This window comes from Octopus sinensis, linkage group LG29, assembly GCF_006345805.1.
Source record: "Octopus sinensis linkage group LG29, ASM634580v1, whole genome shotgun sequence".
Classification (NCBI taxonomy): domain Eukaryota; kingdom Metazoa; phylum Mollusca; class Cephalopoda; order Octopoda; family Octopodidae; genus Octopus; species Octopus sinensis.
Genome location: NC_043025.1, coordinates 9,663,968 through 9,686,493, shown reverse-complemented (window position 1 = coordinate 9,686,493; position 22,526 = coordinate 9,663,968). Strand labels below are relative to the sequence as shown.

The following is a 22,526-nucleotide window of genomic DNA, read 5'->3' as shown; positions in this document are numbered from 1 at the left end:
AAAATCTTTTTCTTTTTTTTCTTAATCCCAGGTGAGGAAACACACAAAAAAAAAAAAGCATTAATGGAGAGAAGCTATTTCCAAGTTCTCCATAAAACAAAGATCTTCCGCATATTTTCACTTGATAAAGATTCCATGAAATAAGAACACTACTATCTCAGATCGTAGTAGTAGTAGTAGTAGTGATAATAATAATAATACCAAATCAAAATAGATGAACATCAATGGAATTTGTATCCTTTATGGTACCGGTGCTGGTGGCACACAAGAAAACCATCTGAACGTGGCCGTAGCCAGTACCGCATTGACTGGCCTCCATGCTGTGGGCACGTAACAAACACCATCCGATCGTGGCCGTTCACCAGCCTCATCTGGCACCTGTGTCGGTGGCACATAAAAAACACCAGCCGAGCGTGGCCGTCTGCCAGCCTCGTCTGGCACCTGTGTCGGTGGCACATAAAAAACACCATCCGAGCGTGGCCGTTCGCCAGCCTCGTCTGGCACCTGTGTCGGTGGCACATAAAATCACCCACTACACTCTCGGAGTGGTTGGCGTTAGGAAGGGCATCCAGCTGTAGAAACACTGCCAGATCTGACTGGCCTGGTGCAGCCTTCGGGCTCCCCAGACCCCAGTTGAACCGTCCAACCCATGCTAGCATGGAAAGCGGACGTTAAATGATGATGATGATAATATATAAAGGATTGAGGTAACTCCTTCAGAAGATATAGTCAAAATTAAAATTTTAAAATGCCATTGTTATCTAGTGAACGATATATTATAATAATAATAATAATAATAATAATAAAATATAAAATATAAAGACCTGCTCATTGAAATTGAGAAAATGTGGCATCTCAAGGCGGTTACAATACCAGTGATCGTAGGAGCACTAGGTATGATCAAGAAGGGAACTGAAAATTATATGAGAATGATCCCTGGCTTACCATCCCTGCAAGAAGTGCAAAAGATTGTCTTAACTGGTACATCACACGTATTAAGAAGAGCACTGTCGATGTGAGAGCTGTTACTGCCCATGTATTTTAATTTAACTTAAAAAAAAAAAGTGAACAAACTAGTAAGTTTAGTTTAATGGCCTACCAATGTATACTATGAGTTTCTTTGCCCTAGGAGTCGGGAAGACACTCGGCAAGAAATGGAAGCAAATTTGAAAGAAGAAAAAAAAAGATAATAATAATAATAATAATAATAGTATAACACTAAGTACAAAACCAAATATATGGCACCCTAGGCATAACACCAACATGAACTTCCAACTTGTTGTCTCTTGAGGTCTCTGGGTGAGACTTGGAGCCAGCTTGTGCAAATGTAAAGCAAAAGTCAAACATAGAATAATAATAATAATAATAATAATAATAATAATAATAATAATAATAATAAGGCTACTCGACCTGAAGAAAATTCTAACTGGGCCCCACCTGCAAGGTCATGCGCTGTTTACCTTGATATGAGATCACCATGTCGCGCACATATGGTTGTGATGCATGTGCCTGGTGTACCCTTATCAGATGGGTATTCACGATGGGTATATTGGGCTTCATATATTTTACCCCAGTGTCACTTTGATGGCATGCTCTGCTCTCTCACACAATAATAATAATAATAATGATAATAATAATAATAATGATAATAATAATAATAATGATAAGAGCACCCAGAGAGCGCAAACCAATGTCCTCTCAATGATTAGCCAGAGATGATCTTTAAAATGAGAATATATGAAATAAACTCAACTGCTCTCACAAACGAGAATACTAAAAATGAACCTGACTGCTCTTAAAAATTAAGTAAAAAGGTGGAAAAAAAAAATCCAAAATCCTTGTCCAGTACCGGATCAATCTCAAAATGTAATCAGCTTGTGCCAGCCATGAAGCCAAAGATTCCTGAACGTTTCATCTGAATCCATCAAACGGTTCTTGGATATCTTGTCCATGGACAAACAAACATCACTGAAAACAACACCTCCACCTTCACTAAAGTGGAGGTAATAATAATAATAATAATATAATAATAATAATAATACTTTCTATTGTAGGCAAAAGGCTTGAAATTTTAGGGGAGTGGGTAAGTCGATCATATCGACACCGAAAGGAGGAAAGGCAAAGTCGACCTCGGCAGAATTTGAACTCAGAATGTAGTGATGGGCGAAATACCACTAAGCATTTTGCCCGGTGTCATAAAGCCAGCTGAAGACAATTCCTGGGGCTAAGACAACAGTAATATTCATCCTAACCAGGACTGCCACATTATGTTATTAATTACTAGCAGTATTGCCCGGCGTTGCTGGGGTTTGTAAAGGAAATAACTATATAAGCAGTTTTAGAGAGTTACTTCCCTTATATAAACCGAGCGAAAAATGCATTAAAAATGCAGAAAAATTATGGTAAATTTTTTTTAAAATCGTAGACTCATCGTAGACGCGCACTAATACCCAGAAGGGCTTGATATGAATCATGACTATAAGATACCCGCTTTTGGTTAAACTGCACCGCAAAATGTGGGAGTAGTTAGGAATCTAAATCGTAGGAGACAGACACTCACACAACTTCACTTTTATATATAAAGACTAGCAGTATCGCCCGGAGTTGCTCGGGTTTGTAAGGGAAATAACTATATAAGCATTTTTAGAGAGTTATAGCCAAAAAATGCATTAAAAATGGAAAAAATATGATGGTAAATTTTTTTTTAAATCGTTGACTCATCGTAGACATTTTTAGAGAGTTACTTCCCTTTAAAAAATATTCATGAAAATGGAAAAAAATGATGGTAAATTATTTTTAAAATTGTAGACTCATCGTAGACGCGCGCTAATACCCAGAAGGGCTCGATATGAATCACGACTATAAGATACCCGGTTTTGGTTAAACTGCACCGCAAAATGTGAGAGTAGCTAGGAATCTAAATTGGAGTAGACAGACTCTCACACAACTTTATATATAAAGATTATGATGAAAATGTACTTTATAATTATGATTGTCCTTAACATAATTTCTTGATAAGTCATCGACAAATGTGTTGAAGATAAGTGCCTGTACACGCCAGCCTTGGTATGGATTGGTTTTAATGCGATCATCTCAATTATAGCATCGGCGTTGGTCACATATCTTGCAGTGAGTATTACTATTAATTCTTATTACTATTAGTTCACATATCTTGCAGTGAGCATTACTATTAATTCTAAAGGCGGCGAGCTGGCAGAAACGTTAGCATGCCGGGCGAAATGCTTAGCGGTATTTTGTCTGCCCCTACGTTCTGAGTTCAAATTCCGCCGAGGTCGACTTTGCCTTTCATCCTTTCGGGGTCGATAAATTAAGTACCAGTTCACTGGGGTCGATGTAATTGACTTAATCATCCGTTTGTCTGTCCTTGTTTGTCCCCTCTGTGTTTAGCCCCTTGTGGGTAATAAAGAAATAGGTATTTCGTCTGCCGCTACGTTCTGAGTTCAGATTCTGCCGAGGTCGACTTTGCCTTTCATCCTTTCGGGTTCGATAAATTAAGTACCAGTTATGCACTGGGGTCGATATAATCGACTTAATACCTATGTCTGTCCTTGTTTGTCCCCTCTGTGTTTAGCCCCTTGTGGGTAATAAAGAAATAGGTATTTCGTCTGCCGCTACGTTCTGAGTTCAAATTCTGCCGAGGTCGACTTTGCCTTTCATCCTTTCGGGGTCGATAAATTAAGTACCAGTTACGCACTGGGGTCGATGTAATCGACTTAATCCGTTTGTCTGTCCTTGTTTGTCCCCTCTGTGTTTAACCCCTTGTGGGTAGTAAAGAAATAGGTATTTCGTCTGCCGCTACGTTCTGAGTTCAAATTCTGCCGAGGTCGACTTTGCCTTTCATCCTTTCGGGGTCGATAAATTAAGTACCAGTTCACTGGGGTCGATGTAATCGACTTAATCCGTTTGTCTGTCCTTGTTTGTCCCCTCTGTGTTTAACCCCTTGTGGGTAGTAAAGAAATAGGTATTTCGTCTGCCGCTACGTTCTGAGTTCAAATTCTGCCGAGGTCAACTTTGCCTTTCATCCTTTCGGGGTCGATAAATTAAGTACCAGTTACGCACTGGGGTCGATGTAATCGACTTAATCCGTTTGTCTGTCCTTGTTTGTCCCCTCTGTGTTTAGCCCCTTGTGGGTAGTAAAGAAATAGGTATTTCGTCTGCCGCTACGTTCTGAATTCAAATTCCGCCGAGGTCGACTTTGCCTTTCATCCTTTCGGGGTCGATAAATTAAGTACCAGTTACGCACTGGGGTCGATGTAATCAACTTAATCCGTTTGTCTGTCCTTGTTTGTCCCCTCTGTGTTTAACCCCTTGTGGGTAGTAAAGAAATATATTAATTCTTATGTGTGCGTATGTGTATGCGTGTGTGTGTGTGTGTGTGTGTGTGTGCGTGCGTGTGTGTGTGTATATAGCACAGTGACGCAGAAATACCCTTGGTTGATATCAGGGTGTGCAATAAAACCTACTAACATAAAAAGTAAAGGTTACTTTCTTTTAAGTCATGCCGACTCATAAGGGTCAATTTCCCCAGTTTCCATGGCATATAAATTTCCCACCTGGATTGGATGCTGGTCTGTCGTAGGATTATTCAGGGTTGCCGGCTGAGTGCACTGGAGTAACATGAAATGAAGTACATTATTCACATCAGACATAAGATTGTGGTTTTGATTGCTGGACCGGATGATGTGTTGTGTTCCTGAGCAAAACAGTCCGCTTGGCTGGCAAAAATGAGTAATCCAGTGATGGACAGGCGTCTGGTCCAGGTGCGGAATATATAAACCATTGGCCCCTACCTGGGACGTAGTCAGTCCACCTGTGGATACCTTCCTTCTTGGGACACATAACTCTACTTGTGAAGACCTGTTGAGGCAAGTGAAAATCAAATCAAATCAAAATCGATGAACATCAATGGAATTTGTAGTTTTGTGGTACCAGTGCACATAAGAAATCCATCCTAACGTGGCCGTAGCCAGTACCGCATCGACTGGCCTCCGTGCTGGTGGCACGTAACAAACACCATCCGATCGTGGCCGTGCCAGCCTCGCCTGGCCTCTGTGCCGGTGGCACGTAAAAAACACCATCCGAGCGTGGCCGTTCGCCAGCCTCGTCTGGCACCTGTGTCGGTGGCACATAAAAAGCACCCACTACACTCACAGAGTGGTTGGCATTAGGAAGGGCATCCAGCTGTAGAAACACTGCCAGATCTGACTGGCCTGGTGCAGCCTTCGGGCTTCCCAGGCCCCAGTTGAACCGTCCAACCCATGATAGCATGGAGAACGGACGTTAAACGATGATGATGATGATGATGATGATGATGAAACCAACCCCAATGAGTCGGCATGACTTGAGAAGGAAACCTTACTTTACATTTTAGATGTCATTAATTGATGTTTCAATAATTTTACATGGATATGGCCCCCACCAAATGAAAGTGAATATTTATTTTATGTTATTTTATTTCATCTAGTTTCAGCTCACGAGCTGTGGCCATGCTGGAGCACTTTTTGATGATGTGATTGTAAATCTCATTGTGCGAGAATCTATTAATTATTATTTCGTTTTTGGATTTGGTTTGCAAGATTCTTTATGTGAGTTTGTGTGTTGCAGCATATTCTGTTGTGTCAGGGGAGAGTCATTTTCTTTTTGTGTCTTATAATCTAACATACATGGTGCCAAAGATTCCAACATCACCATCAAAATACAGGTCCAGATACTGCAACAGCTTGGGTTTCAGAGGACCACAGCTTTTTAACATCCTCCCTAAATGCCTGAGAGACTTACATGGTGTGGATGTGGGTTTCTTTAAAACAAAACTGGATCTCTTCTTGTCGGGAGTCCCAGATGAACCGACAGGAGACACAGATGCGGGCAGCAGCATCAAACTCCCTTGTTGATCAAGTGCCACGTATCAGAGGTGGATTCACAAATTAGTGTAGTAGCTCATTCAGCGGTGGTGCCCCAGCATGGCCGCGGCCTTCGGGCTAGAGCATTTTTAAGGATTTAAGGATTTATACTCACTGGTAAAGTTTCCATTTATTTCTTATTTTCCTTTTCCTAAAATTTTCGTTGCGTCTTGCAACCTTTTCGTTTTCGTACTAATTTAAAGTAAAATCAAGTATAAACATTGCCCTCAAGAAAAAGAGATATTTAGGGAGATTTTTGCCTATTAGAGACATTGACATACAATCAACCCTTTCTTGTCATTGAAGATTTATGAATATTTACTTTCACTTTCGTTTTCCATTTTAGCCTCAAGCAGCTGGCAGTGGAATTCCTCTGATAAAAGCATATTTGAATGGGGTGAAGATACCTGGATTATTGAGACTTCGCACACTTGTGGCAAAAGCAGTGGGAGTCATTCTATCCCTACTAGGGGGTTTGTTATGTGGAAAGGTAAGCATCATTGCTTGATGACATTATTTGAAGCTGTTGTTTACTCTGTCGAATGTAATCCTCATTATTATTACTCTTTTACTTGTTTCAGTCATTTGACTGCGGCAATGCTGGAGCACCGCCTTTAGTCAAGCAAATCAACCCCGGGACTTATTCTTTGTAAGCCCAGTACATATTCTATTGGTCTCTTTTGCCGAACCGCTAAGTGACGGGGACGTAAACACACCAGCATCGGTTGTCAAGCGATGTTGGAGAAACAAACACAGACACACAAACACACACACACATACATATATATATATACACATATATACGACAGGTTTCTTTCAGTTTCCGTCTACCAAATCCACTCACAAGGCATTGGTCGGCCCGGGGCTATAGCAGAAGACACTTGCCCAAGATGCCATGCAGTGGGACTGAACCCGAAACCATGTGGTTGGTTAGCAAGCTACTTACCACACAGCCACTCCTGCGCCTATAATCCTCATTATAATTACTCTTTTACTTGTTTCAGTCATTTGAAAGCGGCCATGCTGGAGCAACGCCTTTAGTCGAGCAAATCGACCCCAGGACTTATTCTTTGTAAGCCTAGTACTGAGTCTATCAGTCTCTTTTGCCGAACCACTAAGTTATGGGGATGTAAAGACACCAGCATCGATGTCAATCGATGCTGGGGGACACAGACACACAAACATATACACAAACATACATATATATCTACGACGGGCTTCTTTCAGTTTCTGTCTACCAAATCCACTCACAAGGCTTTGGTGGGCCCGAGGTTACAGTAGAAGACACTTGACCAAGGTGCCGTGCAGTGGGACTGAACCCGGAACCATGTGGTTGGTAAGCAAGCTACTTACCACACAGCGGTGCTCCAGCTTGGCCACAGTCAAACACAGACACACACGCATACACACACATACGACGAGCTTCTTTCAGTTTCCGTCTACCAAATCCACTCACAAGGCTTTGGTCGGCCCGAGGCTATAGTAGAAGACACTTGACCAAAGGTGCCATACAGTGGGACTGAACCCGGAACAATGTGGTTGGTTAGCATGCTACTTACCACACAGCCACTCCTGCTCTGGTGTTTATTTTTAGAAAGACATTGGAGAACAGGTCTGAGAGGCCAGATCTGGTTGGGATGACCAGATAGAATATTTAGGCAGAATATGACTGGTTTAAATGCTAAAGGGTTAAAAATCTAGGTTGGGTCTGATCAGATATATTACCATTTACACCTGCTGGAGCTGTTTGATAAAACCCTCCTGAGACGACAGTTTTGTTTTATGGCAAACACCTCTAATTTTAAAATTATTTAAATTATACCTTATTATTCTTTTTCTTTTTATTCTTTTACTTGTTTCAATCATTTGACTGTGGTCATGCTGGAGCACCGCCTTTAATCAAGCAACTCGACCCCGGGACTTATTCTTTGTAAGCCCAGTACTTATTCTATCGGCCACTTTTGCCGAACCGCTAAGTTACGGGGACATAAACACACCAGCATCGGTTGTCAAGCAATGCTAGGGGGACAAACACAGACAGGCAAACACATAAAGCATATATATATATATACATATATACGACAGGCTTCTTTCAGTTTCTGTCTACACAATCCACTCAGAAGGCCCTGGTCGGCCCGAGGCTATAGTAGAAGACACTTGCCCAAGGTGCCACGCAGTGGGAATGAACCCGGAACCGTGTGGTTGGTAAACAAGCTACTTACCACACAGCCACTCCTGTACCTATGTGATGGCTTCAACACATTTTTCCTTTCGTAAATGTATATATATCACGTGATCACGTGACCAACCAGACCATCAGATGTTGTTACACATCGCTGGTCACAATGCGTTCGCATTGTTTTAGCCTTTGAATGACGCCACCCCGCTGGCTAAGCGAGCAGGCCAACAGAAGTAAGAGTGAGAGAAAGTTGTGGCGAAAGAGTACAGCAGGGATCACCATCCCCTGCCGGAGCCTCGTGGAGCTTTAGGTGTTTTTGCTCAATAAACACTCACAACGCCCGGTCTGGGAATCGAAACCGCGATTCTACGACCGCGAGTCCGCTGCCCTAACCACTGGGCCATTGCGCCTCCACATATATATATATATATATATATATATATATGTATATAAATGTATATAAGGACACAGGAAAAATGTGTCGAAGCCATCAGGAAGCGTCGATGCTTCCTAGGGCTAAACAGCGGTGGTGTAATCCCCTACTGTCACGTTCACTTTAGATTGACAGTATACAACCATTCTATCGCCCCACCACCGTACATATCTCTATGGGAGATTTAGAAATTTAATATTTCTGATTTTGGTAATCTCTCTATATATAAACGGCAATTTGTCTGTCTGTGTGTCTGTGTGGCTGTCAGGTTGTACCCTCACGCTGACCACGGCTTTCAACCAATTCTGATGAAACTTGACACACACCTAGCCCAATGTCATAATTCAAAACTAACGCAGTGAAAATTTTGAAAAATTCCCCCAGTTCTGAAAAAAATCAATAAATTCGACATGGGGTCGAGAATCTAAGCTTTTTATATGCAACACGTTTTCTGTCGGGAGACAGCTAGGAACATCGTATACATAGAAGTATTCGAGTGAAGAGAAGACATTGCAACCTATACATGCGCCTTCGTTCCCTAGAGGGAAAGAACTAGATTGGGATTAGTCGTTGCCTACTAGGGGCTCTTACATACCCGGGCAACGCCGGGCTATGCTGCTAGTCAGTGAATAAACTTCACTGAAAATTAGATATATACATTTGCGAATCGGGGCAGATACCAACGGCTGGCGGGCGTCTGCTACTCTAGACCGATGATGGACAATTATCTAAATTATTTTACTAAATTCTTCATTATTTTGAAAACATATTGAAACTATGGCAATGTATTTCAAACAAATCATCATCATCATCATCATCATCATCATTTAACGTCCGCTTTCCATGCTAGCATGGATTGGATGGTTCAACTGGGGTCTGGGGAGCCCGAAGGCTGCACCAGGCCAGTCAGATCTGGCAGTGTTTCTACAGCTGGATGCCCTTCCTAACGCCAACCACTCCGAGAGTGTAGTGGGTGATTTTATGTGCCACCGACACAGGTGCCAGACGAGGCTGGCGAATGGCCACGCTCGGATGGTGTTTTTTATGTACCACCGACACAAGTGCCAGACGAGGCAGGCAGACGACCACGCTCAGATGGTGTTTTTTATGTGCCACTGACACAGGTGCCAGACGAGGCTGGCAAACGGCCACGAACGGATGGTGTTTGTTACGTGCCCACAACACAGAGGCCAGTCGATGCGGTACTGGCTACGGCCACGTTTGGATGGCTTTCTTATGTGCCACTGTCACTGGTACCACAAAGATACAAATCCATTGATGTTCATCTATTTTGATTTGGTTTGATTTTGGTATGGTAACTAAAGTGTTAAAGTGATCTAAATAAAAGCCATCCATCAAAGTTTCATGTTAATTTATGTTCCAGACACAAGCTTAATAATGATAAATATATTTTACTAAACTCTTCATAATTTCAAAATAAACTGAAACGAAGTCATCCATCAGTTTCTCGTTAATTTATGTTTAAAAAAACTCTTAATGATAACAAATTTATTTCATATAAATTTTTCATTATTTTCAAAATAAACTGAAACAATGGCTGTGTATTTCAACAGAAGTATGGTAACATAAGGGTTAGAGTGATCTAAAGTAAATTTCATGTAAACATAAGGGTTACTCTTTAACAGACATTCTTACAACCATGCACTGAACTACTGGGCTCAAGACCAAATATACATACATATATATATATATATATATATATATATATATTATATATATATATAGGCGCAGGAGTGGCTGTGTGGTAAGTAGCTTGCTTACCAACCACATGGTTCCGGGTTCAGTCCCACTGCGAGGCATCTTGGGCAAGTGTCTTCTGCTATAGCCCCGGGCCGACCAATGCCTTGTGAGTGGATTTGGTAGACGGAAACTGAAAGAAGCCCATCGTATATATGTATATGTATGTATATGTATGTGTGTGTTTGTGTGTCTGTGTTTGTCCCCCTAGCATTGCTTGACAACCGATGCTGGTGCATTTACGTTCCCATCACTTAGCGGTTCGGCAAAAGAGACCGATAGAATAAGTACTGGGCTTACAAATGAATAAGTCCCGTGGTCAAGTTGCTCGATTAAAGGCGGTGCTCTACAAATAGCAGACCCCACCGCCAACACCTCCACCGTCACCTCCACCACCACCACCACACCACCACCACCACCACCACCACCACCATCATTTTTTACTAATTCCTTCTCTATTTTTTCTTCTTAAAGGAAGGTCCTATGGTTCATTCCGGTTCTATCGTGGCGGCAGGTTTTGGAAGAGGACGTCTTCCGTTTTGTGGCAAAGACTGCCTGGTATGTATATCTTTACACGTACTTGCATATATATACATACACACACATATGTACATAATCTAGAGAAAAACCACTATTAAATGATTCAATAATGAAAGATGTTATTCACACCATATAGAAAAAATAAATATACTATAAAAACCTTATTCTAAAAATCAATAAAGTACAAAAACAATAAATAGTAAATAGTTGTAAAAAAGACTACGCGCATTTCGTGGCTATATTTTCAAGTAGATAATAATAAAATCAATTCGATTTAAAATTAAATTGATCTAAAAATACTTCTATTTAAAAATATAGTCACTCATCAGGTCTAAAATAATAATAATACACACACACACATATATATATATAAGTATGCATATACTTTCATACATAGACTGACATATTCAGACACACACACACATAATATATTGATAACATCAATTTTGATATCTATATACATTCATGTCTGTATTGTATATGTATTTAATGTATATTTATCCATCTAACTATTTCACTGTCTGTTTTATGCTGGAAAACCCCACAAACCCCTAAAATTCCAGAGCATCTGTAAGATATTTCTTGAATCTATATGTACTTTATATATGTATATATATATAAATGTGTGGAGGCACAGTGGTCCAGTGGTTAGGGCAGAGAACTTGTGATCGTAGGATTCCAGTTTTGATTCCCAGACCAGGCGTTGTGAGTGTTTATTGAGTGAAAACACCTAAACCTCCATGAGGCACCGGCAGAGGCTTGTGGTAAACCCTGCTGTATTCTTTCACCACAACTTTGGCTCTTTCTTCCTGGTTCTGTTGTACCTGTATTTTCAAATGGCCAGCCTTGTCACACTCTGTGTCACGCTGAATCTCCCCGAGTACTACATTAAAGGTACACATGTCTGTGGAGTGCTCAGCCACTTACACGTTAATTTCACAAGCAGACTGTTCTGTTGATTGGATCAACTCGAACCCTCGTCGTCATAACCGATGGAGTGCCATGATATATAAATATGTGTGTGTATGTGTTTGTGTGTGTGTATTTCTCTTTTACTCTTTTCTTATATCAGTCATTTGACTGCAGCAGTGCTGGAGCACTGCCTTTTAGTTGGATAAATCGACCCCAGGACTTATTCTTTGTAAGCCTAGTACTTATGGTATTGGTCTCTTTTACTGAACTGCTAAGTTACAGAGACATAAATACACCAATATCGGTGGTCAGCTGATAGGTGGGGGGCAAATACAAACACACAAATACACACTCATATATATATATATAATATATATATATATATATATATATTATATATATATATATATATGTATATATATACATATATATACATATATGTATGTATATACATATATATACATATATATATATATATATATATAATATATATACATATATATATATACATACATATATATATATATATATACATATATATATATATACATATATATATATACATACATATATATATATACATATATACATACATACATATATATATATACACATATACATACATATATATATATACACATATACATACATACATATATATACACATATACATACATACATATATATACACATATACATACATACATATATATACACATATACATACATACATATATATACACATACATACATACATATATATACACATACATACATACATATATATACACATATACATACATACATATATATATATACACATATACATACATACATATATATATTATACATATATATATAATACATATATACATATATATATATACATATATATATATATACATTTATATATATATACATATATATATATATATATACATATATATACATACATATATTATATATACATATATATATATATATACATATATATATATACATATATATATATATATACATATATATACATATATATACACACACACATATATATATATATATATGATGATATATATGATGGGCTTTTTCTTCTTTTGCTGGTGTCTCAAATTTGGTTTAAATGTTTGACAACTCAGCACCGTCCATTGGACGGGGGGGGAGGCGTTTTGCTTGTATTATAATAAAGAAAATAACGACTATGTATCTATATCTCTTTGTAATAGTCGTGTAAAGAAATGTGGTAAGAAGAATTGCTTACGTTGTAATGTTTTTGTAGATAATAAAGTTTTCAGTGGTAAGAGTACAGTTAAGAAATTCATTGCAAATAATAATTTACATCGTGACGTATATTTGCCATTTAAATATGGCTAACCCCTAAGGGTGGATACTACTGTAGTTTGTAGCCCCAGGAGGACTACAGTTAGGTTGTAAATCTAGCAATGTAATTTATTTGATGAGTTGCGATGAATTTGGTGTACAGCGTAGGACAAACTACTCAGGAATTACACCAACATCTCAGTAGTCACAGACGAGCATTTAACCCTTTCGTTACGAACCTGGCTGAAACCGGCTCTGGCTCTTTAGTACAAATGTCTTGTTTTCATAAGTTTTGAATTAAAATCTTCCACCAAACCTTAGTCACAATTTAAGTTGCTAACACTAGCTGAATGATAACTAAGTTATTTTACTAAGTTCTTTGTTATATTTAAAATTAATTGAACGAAACACAGAGCATTTCAACAGAAATATGGTAACAAAAGGGTTAAAGTCACCATGATATTTTTAACCCTTTCCATACCAACCCGGCTGAAACCGGCTCTGGCTCTATAGTACAAATGTCTTGTTTTCTTAAGTTTTGAATTAAAATCTTCCACCAAGCCTTAGTCACAATTTATGTTCCTAACACTAGCTGAATGATAACTAAGTTATTTTACTAAATTCTTTGTTATATTTAAAGTAATTGAAAGAAACACAGAGGATCTCAACAGAAGAAATATGGTAACAAAATGGTTAAGATATATAATGGAGAATCAATTCTTAGCCCTTTTGATACCAACCTGGCTGAAGCCGGCTCTGGCTCTGAGTACAAATGTCTTGTTTTCATAAGTTTTGAATTAAAATCTTCCACCAAACCTTAGTCACAATTTCTGTTCCTAACACTAGCTTAATGATAACTAACTTATTTTACTAAATTCTTTGTTATATTTAAAGTAATTGAAAGAAACACAGAGCATCTCAAAATAGATACAGTAACGAAAGGGTTAAATTGGGTAACAAACACTTTAGAGAGCATAGCTTAGGGTTTGAAAACTGTAAAATTTTAAAATTGGTCAAATAAATAACAGTATAGATAATGTTAAGCAGAGACTTTCAGAAGAATGGCTTGGGATTAAGGTATTATGTAGCATATACCCTCAAGGCTTTAATGATAAAATTTTAGGTGTAGGGAACATATCTAGTAATAATGATACAGGAGGAATATATTTCTCACAACCAGTGATTAGAAGGAAATGTAGCCATAGAAATAGGATAAAGAATAGAAATATGGTTAGAAAGGATTGTAACAATTAACACTTCCATCTCCAAGCCTAGATTCAAAACTGAATCTAAGAATTCTCGGTTGTCCAAACCATCAGCCAAACCACCACGATCAATAGGCGTGAAAAAAGGTTGGATCTTTTCGGTTTGAACGGCAGTTTTCTCTAGCGGTGTCATATGAAATTGTCACCCATAATTATGACCCTAGTATCGATCTATTGCATTTCAATCTGTTTTAGGGTTAGGGTTAGGGGTGGGGGTGAGGGGAAGGGTATCTTTTTTTCTTCAGAAATGTAAATAAACCCAATCTGTTTCTTAAACGAGGGACATATTCATACGGCACAGAATGTTTTTTTACCTCAATGGACGTCATTGATTGGTTGAAATTGCAGAAATTGAAGAAATAAAAAACAACAAATATCTTACAAACTATAGAATTTTCTCAATAAAACCAAGACAAAAAGATGTTTTATAAACACATTCTACCAGTATACAAAGTTTAACATTTTTTAGTTACCTAGAAATTATGTTAAAAACTGCCGTTCAAACCGAAAAGATCCAAAAGGTTTTCTTTGTCCTGTCAAAAAGTGATTGGTCATCTCCCTTTGACCTACAACCTCAGCCATGTCAGGCAAAGTTCAAATGGACAGGAGCTGACCTATTTAGGTACAAACTCTTCTGCAGTATGTCTGTCCTTCTAGCTGCCACAATTCTTATAAATATGGTGGTCATCAGAGGGAGAGACAAGAAGAAAGGCCTAGCAGGCTGACGTGAAAGGTCTACATGCCGACAGAAGGTTTTCGCAGACCGCAGAGACCGAGAGAAATGTTCAAAGTTCCACGGTAGATTACTGATCTCAGATGAACTACACACACACACACACACGCACACGCACACACACACACATACACACACACGCGCGCACACACACATATACACACACACACACACACACACAAACATTGATTTCTGACACATCACTTCCACAGATGTACCCTGTTCGTATTTCTAGCAACTCATGACAGTTGTCAACATTTTGTATGTAGTGAAGAATTATGCATACCAATGACAAATTAAGTCCAGTGAATAATTTTTTTTAGCTAGGAATCGATTCACTCATTTTGTTTACTTCAAAGACACACACCTTCCTTTTGCACCTGTTCACCTGATGCACACACATAACCCCTGCAGGAAGTTTCATTCATTTGGGCTAAACTTAACCCTTTCCATACCAACCCTACTGAAACCGCCCCTGGTTCTGTAGTACAAACGTCTTGTTTTCAAAATTTCTGAATTAAAATCTTCCACCAAACCTTAAGTCACAATTTATGTTCCTAATACCAGCTGAATGATAACTAAGTTATTTTACTAAATTCTTTGTTATATTTAAAATTAATTGAAAGAAACACAGAGCATCTCAACAGAAATATGGTAACAAAAGGGTTAAAGTCACCATGATATTTTTGAACCCTTTCCATACCAACCCTGCTGAAACTGCCCCTGGTTCTGTAGTACAAATGTCTTGTTTTCAAAAGTTCTGAATTAAAATCTTCCACCAAACCTTAATCACAATTTATGTTCCTAACACTAGCTTAATGATAACTAAGTTATTTTTCTAAATTCTTTGTTATACTTAAAATTAATTGAAAGAAACACAGAGCATCTCAACAGAAATATGGTTAACAAAAGGGTTAAGAAGAAAAATAATCAGCAGAAGACATGAGAGAAGGAGACCTCAATCTGGCCACTCTATATGCTAGAAATAATAGCCTAAATTTCCTTCAATACACACCCTTCCAACTGCTTCTAATGTGCATCTGCCCAAATGTAGAGGTGTGTTTAACCCTTTCATTACCAACCTGGCTCTGGCTCTGAGTACAAATGTCTTGCTTTCATAAGTTCTGACTTAAAATCTTCCACCAAACCTTAGTCACAATTTATGTTCCTAACACTAGCTTAATGATAACTAAGTTATTTTTCTAAATTCTTTGTTATACTTAAAATTAATTGAAAGAAACACAGAGCATCCCAAAATAAATACAGTAAAGAAAAGGTTAAGATTTAAGTTTGTATAAAGCATCAAAAAATCATACCCATACATACTCTTAACTTTTTTGCATTCAATCAGTCTTTCCAGAAATATCTTCATTGATCTAACGCTCCAAAAACTATCAATTCCCAAAATGTTATAAATCTTATCAGAATGCTTCTTAAAAAATGTTCTAACTACTTTTTAACCAATATAGATAGCTGTTTATTTGTACAACTTCTAGCTCTTATTATGAATCTACATTTAAAATTAACTGTAAGCAGTTTAGGAATCCAAACAAGTTGAGATATATATATTTATCTTTTTCTTCCACTTCTAAACCACTCAGGCTTCTATTGTGGGTATAAGTCTATTAAATATCTCGTTAACATTTTCCTGTATAACTTTGTATGTGTTATTATCTATAAACTTAAATTCTTTATCTACTCCTAACTCCTCACCTACATATAATATTTTTTACAAATTACTACGAAATTCCCTGCTGCTTTATCTGATGGCATTATCACACACTTTTCATGTAATTCATTTATATACCCATTAACTAGTGGTTTAAATAAAAACTGAATCTTTTCCTATCATCATCATCATCATCATTTAACGTCTGCTTTCCATGCTAGCACGGGTTGGACGGTTCAACGGGGGTCTGGGAAGCCAGGGGCTGCTCCAGGCTCCAGTCTGATCTGGCAGAGTTTCTACGGCTGGATGCCCTTCCTAACGCCAATCACTCCGCGAGTGAAGTGGGTGCTTTTTACGTGCCACCTACACAGGTGCCAGGCGGGGTCCAGCATTGGTCACGATCGGTTGGAGCTTTTAACATGCCAGCGGCATGGAAGCCAGCCAAGGTGGCTCTGGCAACGTTCGGATGGAGCCAGTCAGGGCGGCGCTGGCATCGGCCACGTTTGGATGGTGCTTTTTATGTGCCACCGGCACAGAAGCCAGTCGGGGCGGCGCTGGCATCGGCATATAATATTTTTTACAAATTACTACAAAATTCCCTACTGCTTTATCTGCTGGCACTATCACACACTTTTCATGTAATTCATTTATATACCCATTAACTAGTGGTTTATTCAAAACTGAATCTTTTCCTATCCACTTATTAAATTTCTTTATGTACTTAAATACCACAAAAGTAAATTTACTAACCCAGCTTTTGGATTCCACCAATTTAACTTTATATTTGAGATTTAATTCAGTTATAAAATCCTTAATGGCTTTTAATATAACTTTCTTTAAATTACAAAGATGTACTTGCATAGCAAGTGACCTGATCTGAGATCATTTGCTGAAATAAAAACAATCGCTGCGTGGAAGGTGTTTATAAGCCATTTAAAAACACAAAAACCATGAGATTCACTTCAACATTTAAATTTTAATTTGTTAAAATATTTTCATCGCTTTGAGACTGTGAAATGTTCATGGAATTTTGTCACTGTTTCTGTGTCGTTTTAAATGTCTTATAAACACCTTCCATGCTGCAATTGTTTTCTATAAATTATATTTAATAAATTTGTTTTGCAAGATTTTTGATGTGAAATCGTGTGTTGAAACAGTTATTGTTGTAGGAATGGTCGAAATAAGATTAAAATTAATGTAAAAATTAATAACACTGAAGCAAAGTAACACCAAATATATAGTGCGTGTGTTTTTATTGGCTAAACTGGCAAAAATGACCATTCCTAAATACAACAATATCTCTCTTTTATCTCTTTTACTTGTTTCAGTCATTTGACCGCGGCCATGCTGGAGCACCGCCTTTAGTCGAGCAAATCAACCCCGGGACTTATTCTTTGTAAGCCCAGTACTTATTCTATCGGTCTCTTTTGCCAAACCGCTAAGTGACGGGGAAGTAAACACACCAGCATCGTTTGTCAAGCAATGCTAGGGGGACAAACACAGACACACAAACACACACACGCACATATATATATGTATATATATATATACATATATACGACAAGCTTCTTTCAGTTTCCGTCTACCAAATCCACTCACAAGGCATTGGTCAGCCCGGGGCTATAGCAGAAGACACTTGCCCAAGATGCCACGCAGTGGGACTGAACCCGGAACCCAAAACCTCCCTAAGTTTCTCATTTTTAATATCTAAATTTCCTGTATAAACATCTCTTTCTTTATAGCGAAACTCCAAATTATTATATTTGCAATCTCCGAGATATATTTCTTTAAAACTTTTGAGACTGACATTTGATAGGAGCTTATTATAATGAAACTAGCAGTATTGCCCGGCGTTGCTCGGGTTTGTAAGGGAAATAACTATATAAGCATTTTTAGAGAGTTACTTCCCTTATATAATAGCGAAAAAATGCATTAAAATGGAAAAAAATGATGGTAAATTTATTTTTAAATCGTAGACGCGCGCTAATACCCAGAAGGGCTCGATGTGAATCACGACTATAAGATACCCGAATTTGCTTAAACTGCACTGCAAAATGTGGGAGTAGTTAGGAATCTAAATCGTAGGAGACAGACACACAACCTCTCTTTTTTATATATAAAGATAATTTTACCTTGTTCTCGATATTTCGTCCCTTTGCTCAAAACCTCCCTCAGTTTCTCATTTTTAATATCTAAATTTCCTGTATAAACATCTCTTTCTTTATAGCGAAACTCCAAATTATTATATTTGCAATCTCCTATATATATTTCTTTAAAACTTTTGAGATTGACATTTGATAGGAGCTTATTATAATTAAATATAGTACTACTTATCTTCTTACCAAGTTTATAATAAATTTTGACATTTATATGTCTAACATTTTCCAGCAAAAAGTTTTAGTTTCTTTTTTTTCATTTCTAATTACATTACTTAAATTTACATCACCAATGAAATTAGTAACATATAGTATACTTAGATATTAAATTTGTAACATTATTGATTTTCACTTTAGCCTTTTTCATAATCTATTACAAAAAACTATACACTAAAAAATAACTTCAGATAACTCTCTATAACATATAGCCATTATTTCTTTAAGTTCTGCATAAGAACACTCTCTTAACATTACATAACAACAATAATATTCTTTCTTTATATATAAATCTTTGCCCTTTCATTACCGTATTTATTTTGAGATGCTCTGTGTTTCTTTCAGTTAATTTTAAATATAACAAAGAATTGAGTACAATAACTTAGTTATCATTAAGCTAGTCTTAGGAACAAAAATTGTGACTAAGGTTTGGTGGAAGATTTTAATTCAAAACTTCTGAAAACAAGACATTTGTACTACAGAACCAGAGTTGGTTTCAGCCAGGTTGGTATCAAAAGGGTTAAAAATATCATGGTGACTTTAACCCTTTTGTTACCATATTTCTGTTGAGATACTCTGTTTCTTTCAATTACTTTAAATATAATAAAGAATTTAGTAAAATAACTTAGTTATCATTCAGCTAGTATTAGGAACATAAACTGTGACTAAGGTTTGGTGGAAGATTTGCCACCAGTACATGCAGCTGTGAGGAGAAATTGTCGAATCGCCATCCGTGAGATATCAGAGGATGTGCAGATTAGTTACAGTTCAGTTCTGTTGATTATCGCTACCAAGTTTGTGTCAAAACTGCTTTCAGCTGACCAAAAAGACACTCGGGTTTCTCCATGATTGTGTCAAGAATGATGAAAGCTCTTTGAAAACTTTGCGTAGGCCTCTGAGCAGGTATCACCAAGCTTTTGGCAAAATTTGATGCAGATTCTCTGCTCAACTTTCTCTGTCAGGGTCAATGTGCCAATCACACGCTACACACCTTCCTTCCAAGCACTGCTGTAAACAGCAGAGGGTGAGCTAGAATGTTAAAACTTAGAGCGCATATACAGCAGAGTTCATACTTGATCTGTAGCAAGCGGCTTCACCCTGCATGCTTTAGCTTCGTTACTATGGCAACAGTCCGGATACTTATTGATCAGACTAAATATGTATACATTACTCTCTCTTTTACCCTTTTACTTGTTTCAGTCCTTTGGCTGCGGCCATGCTGGAGCACCGCCTTTAGTCGAGCGAATCGACCCCGGGACTTACTCTTTTGTAAGCCCAGTACTTATTCTATTGGTCTCTTTTTGCCGAACCGCTAACTGACGGGGACGTAAACGCACCAGCATCTGTTGTCAAGCAATGCTAGGGGGACAAACACAGACACACAAACACATACACACACATATATATATATACACATATATACGACAGGCTTCTTTCAGTTTCCGTCTACCAAATCCACTCACAAGGCATTGGTCAGCCCAGGACTATAGTAGAAGACACTTGCCCAAGATGCCACGCAGTGGGACTGAACCCGGAACCATGTGGTTGGTTAGCAAGCTACTTACCACACAGCCACTCCTGAGCCTATATACATGTAAAACATTACTAATTATTATAAATGTAAAGAACAGTGCTCTGCAATTCTGTTTAACATTGAAGAAAAACATTGTAACATCGTTTGAATGGTCAATGCCCTGAAAACATTCCATCAGTTGAGTGAACAATCATAGACATATGATGAACAATTTCAAACCATAATAATGCTTTAATTATAGAAAATTTGAATTTAATTCATGCTGGCGATGTCTGTATTGGAGACAGCCTTATGTAAACATCAGTGTTTGAGTACCAATTTTTATAATGAAGACGTGAGGAAACTTTTCTATAATTACGATTGCTAGGAGCCATGATATTTCTGATATAGAATCTTTGGCATTTTTTATATATATATAACCAGTTTTTTGTTTCTGTAATGTAAGAGTTTTGAGAATTTCAAGTATGAAAATATTTTGATTGTGTATAATATTTGAATAAATATTAAAGGCGCAGGAGTGGCCGTGTGGTAAGTAGCTTGCTAAACAACCACATGGTTCCGGGTTCAGTCCCACTGCGTGGCATCTTGGGTAAGTGTCTTCTGCTATAGCCCCGGGCCGACCAATGCCTTGTGAGTGGATTTGGTAGACGGAAACTGAAAGAAACCTGTCATATATATGTATATATATATATGTATGTGTGTGTGTTTGTTTGTCTGTGTTTGTCCCCCTAGCATTGCTTGACAACCGATGCTGGTGTGTTTACGTCCCCGTCACTTAGCGGTTCGGCAAAAGAGACTGATAGAATAAGTACTGGGCTTACAAAAGAATAAGTCCCGGGGTCGATTTGCTCAACTAAAGGCGGTGCTCCAGCATGGCCGCAGTCAAATGACTGAAACAAGTAAGAGAGTAAATCAAAAAATCAAAAATGAAAATCAATCAACATGAATGGAAATTGTAGCTGTGATACCAGTGATACCGGTGGCAAATAAGAGAACCATCCGAACGTGGCCCTTGCCAGACCCTCCCCGACTGGCTTCCGTGCCAGTGGCACGTAAAAAAGCACCATCCGACCGTGGCCGTTTGCCAGCCACGTCTGGCACCTGTGCCGGTGGCACGTAAAAAGCACCCACTACACTCACAGAGTGGTTGGCGTTAGGAAGGGCATCCAGCCATAGAAACATTGCCAGATCAGACTGGGCCTGGTACAGCCTTCTGGCTTCCCAGACCCCGGTCGAACCGTCCAACCCATGCCAGCATGGAAAGCGGACGCTAAACGATGATGATGATGATGATGATATATATATATATGTATGTGTGTGTGTGTATATGTTTGTGTGTCTGTGTTTGTCCCTCCAACATCACTTGACAAGTGATGCTGGTGTGTTTACATCCCTGTAACTTAGTGGTTCAGCAAAAGAGACTGATAGGATAAGTACTAAGGCGGCAAGCTGGCAGAAACGTTAGCAAGCCGGGTGAAATGCGTAGCCATATTTCGTCTTCCGTTACGTTCTGAGTTCAAATTCCGCCGAGGTCGACTTTGCTTTTCATCCTTTCGGGATCGATTAAATAAGTACCAGTTATGCACTGAGATCGAAGTAATCGACTTAATGTCCTTGTGTGTCCTTGTTTGTCCCCTCTGTGTTTAGCCCCTTGTGGGTAGTAAAGAAATAGGTATTTCGTCTGCCACTATGTTCTGAGTTCAAATTCTGCCGAGGTCGATTTTTACCTTTCATCCTTTTGGGGTCGATTAAATAAGTACCAGTTATGCACTGGGGTCGATGTAATCGACTTAATGTCCGTGTTTGTCCCCTCTATGTTTCAGCCCCTTGTGGGCAATAAAGAAATAAGGATAAGTACTAGGCTTACAGAAAGTAAGTCCTGGAGTCGATGTG

At 38.3% G+C, this 22,526-nt stretch overlaps 1 protein-coding gene across 1 annotated transcript in view; it reads left to right on the top strand.

Moving 5' to 3' along the window:
* LOC115226018 (H(+)/Cl(-) exchange transporter 7-like) overlaps positions 1 to 22,526 on the top strand; it is a 100,444-nt gene that overhangs the window by 18,789 nt on the left and 59,129 nt on the right. The window contains exons 6-8 of the mRNA XM_036514803.1: positions 3,020 to 3,129; positions 6,268 to 6,411; positions 10,766 to 10,849. Of these exons, the coding sequence (XP_036370696.1) occupies positions 3,020 to 3,129; positions 6,268 to 6,411; positions 10,766 to 10,849 (338 nt within the window). The remainder of the gene's footprint in view (positions 1 to 3,019; positions 3,130 to 6,267; positions 6,412 to 10,765; positions 10,850 to 22,526) is intronic.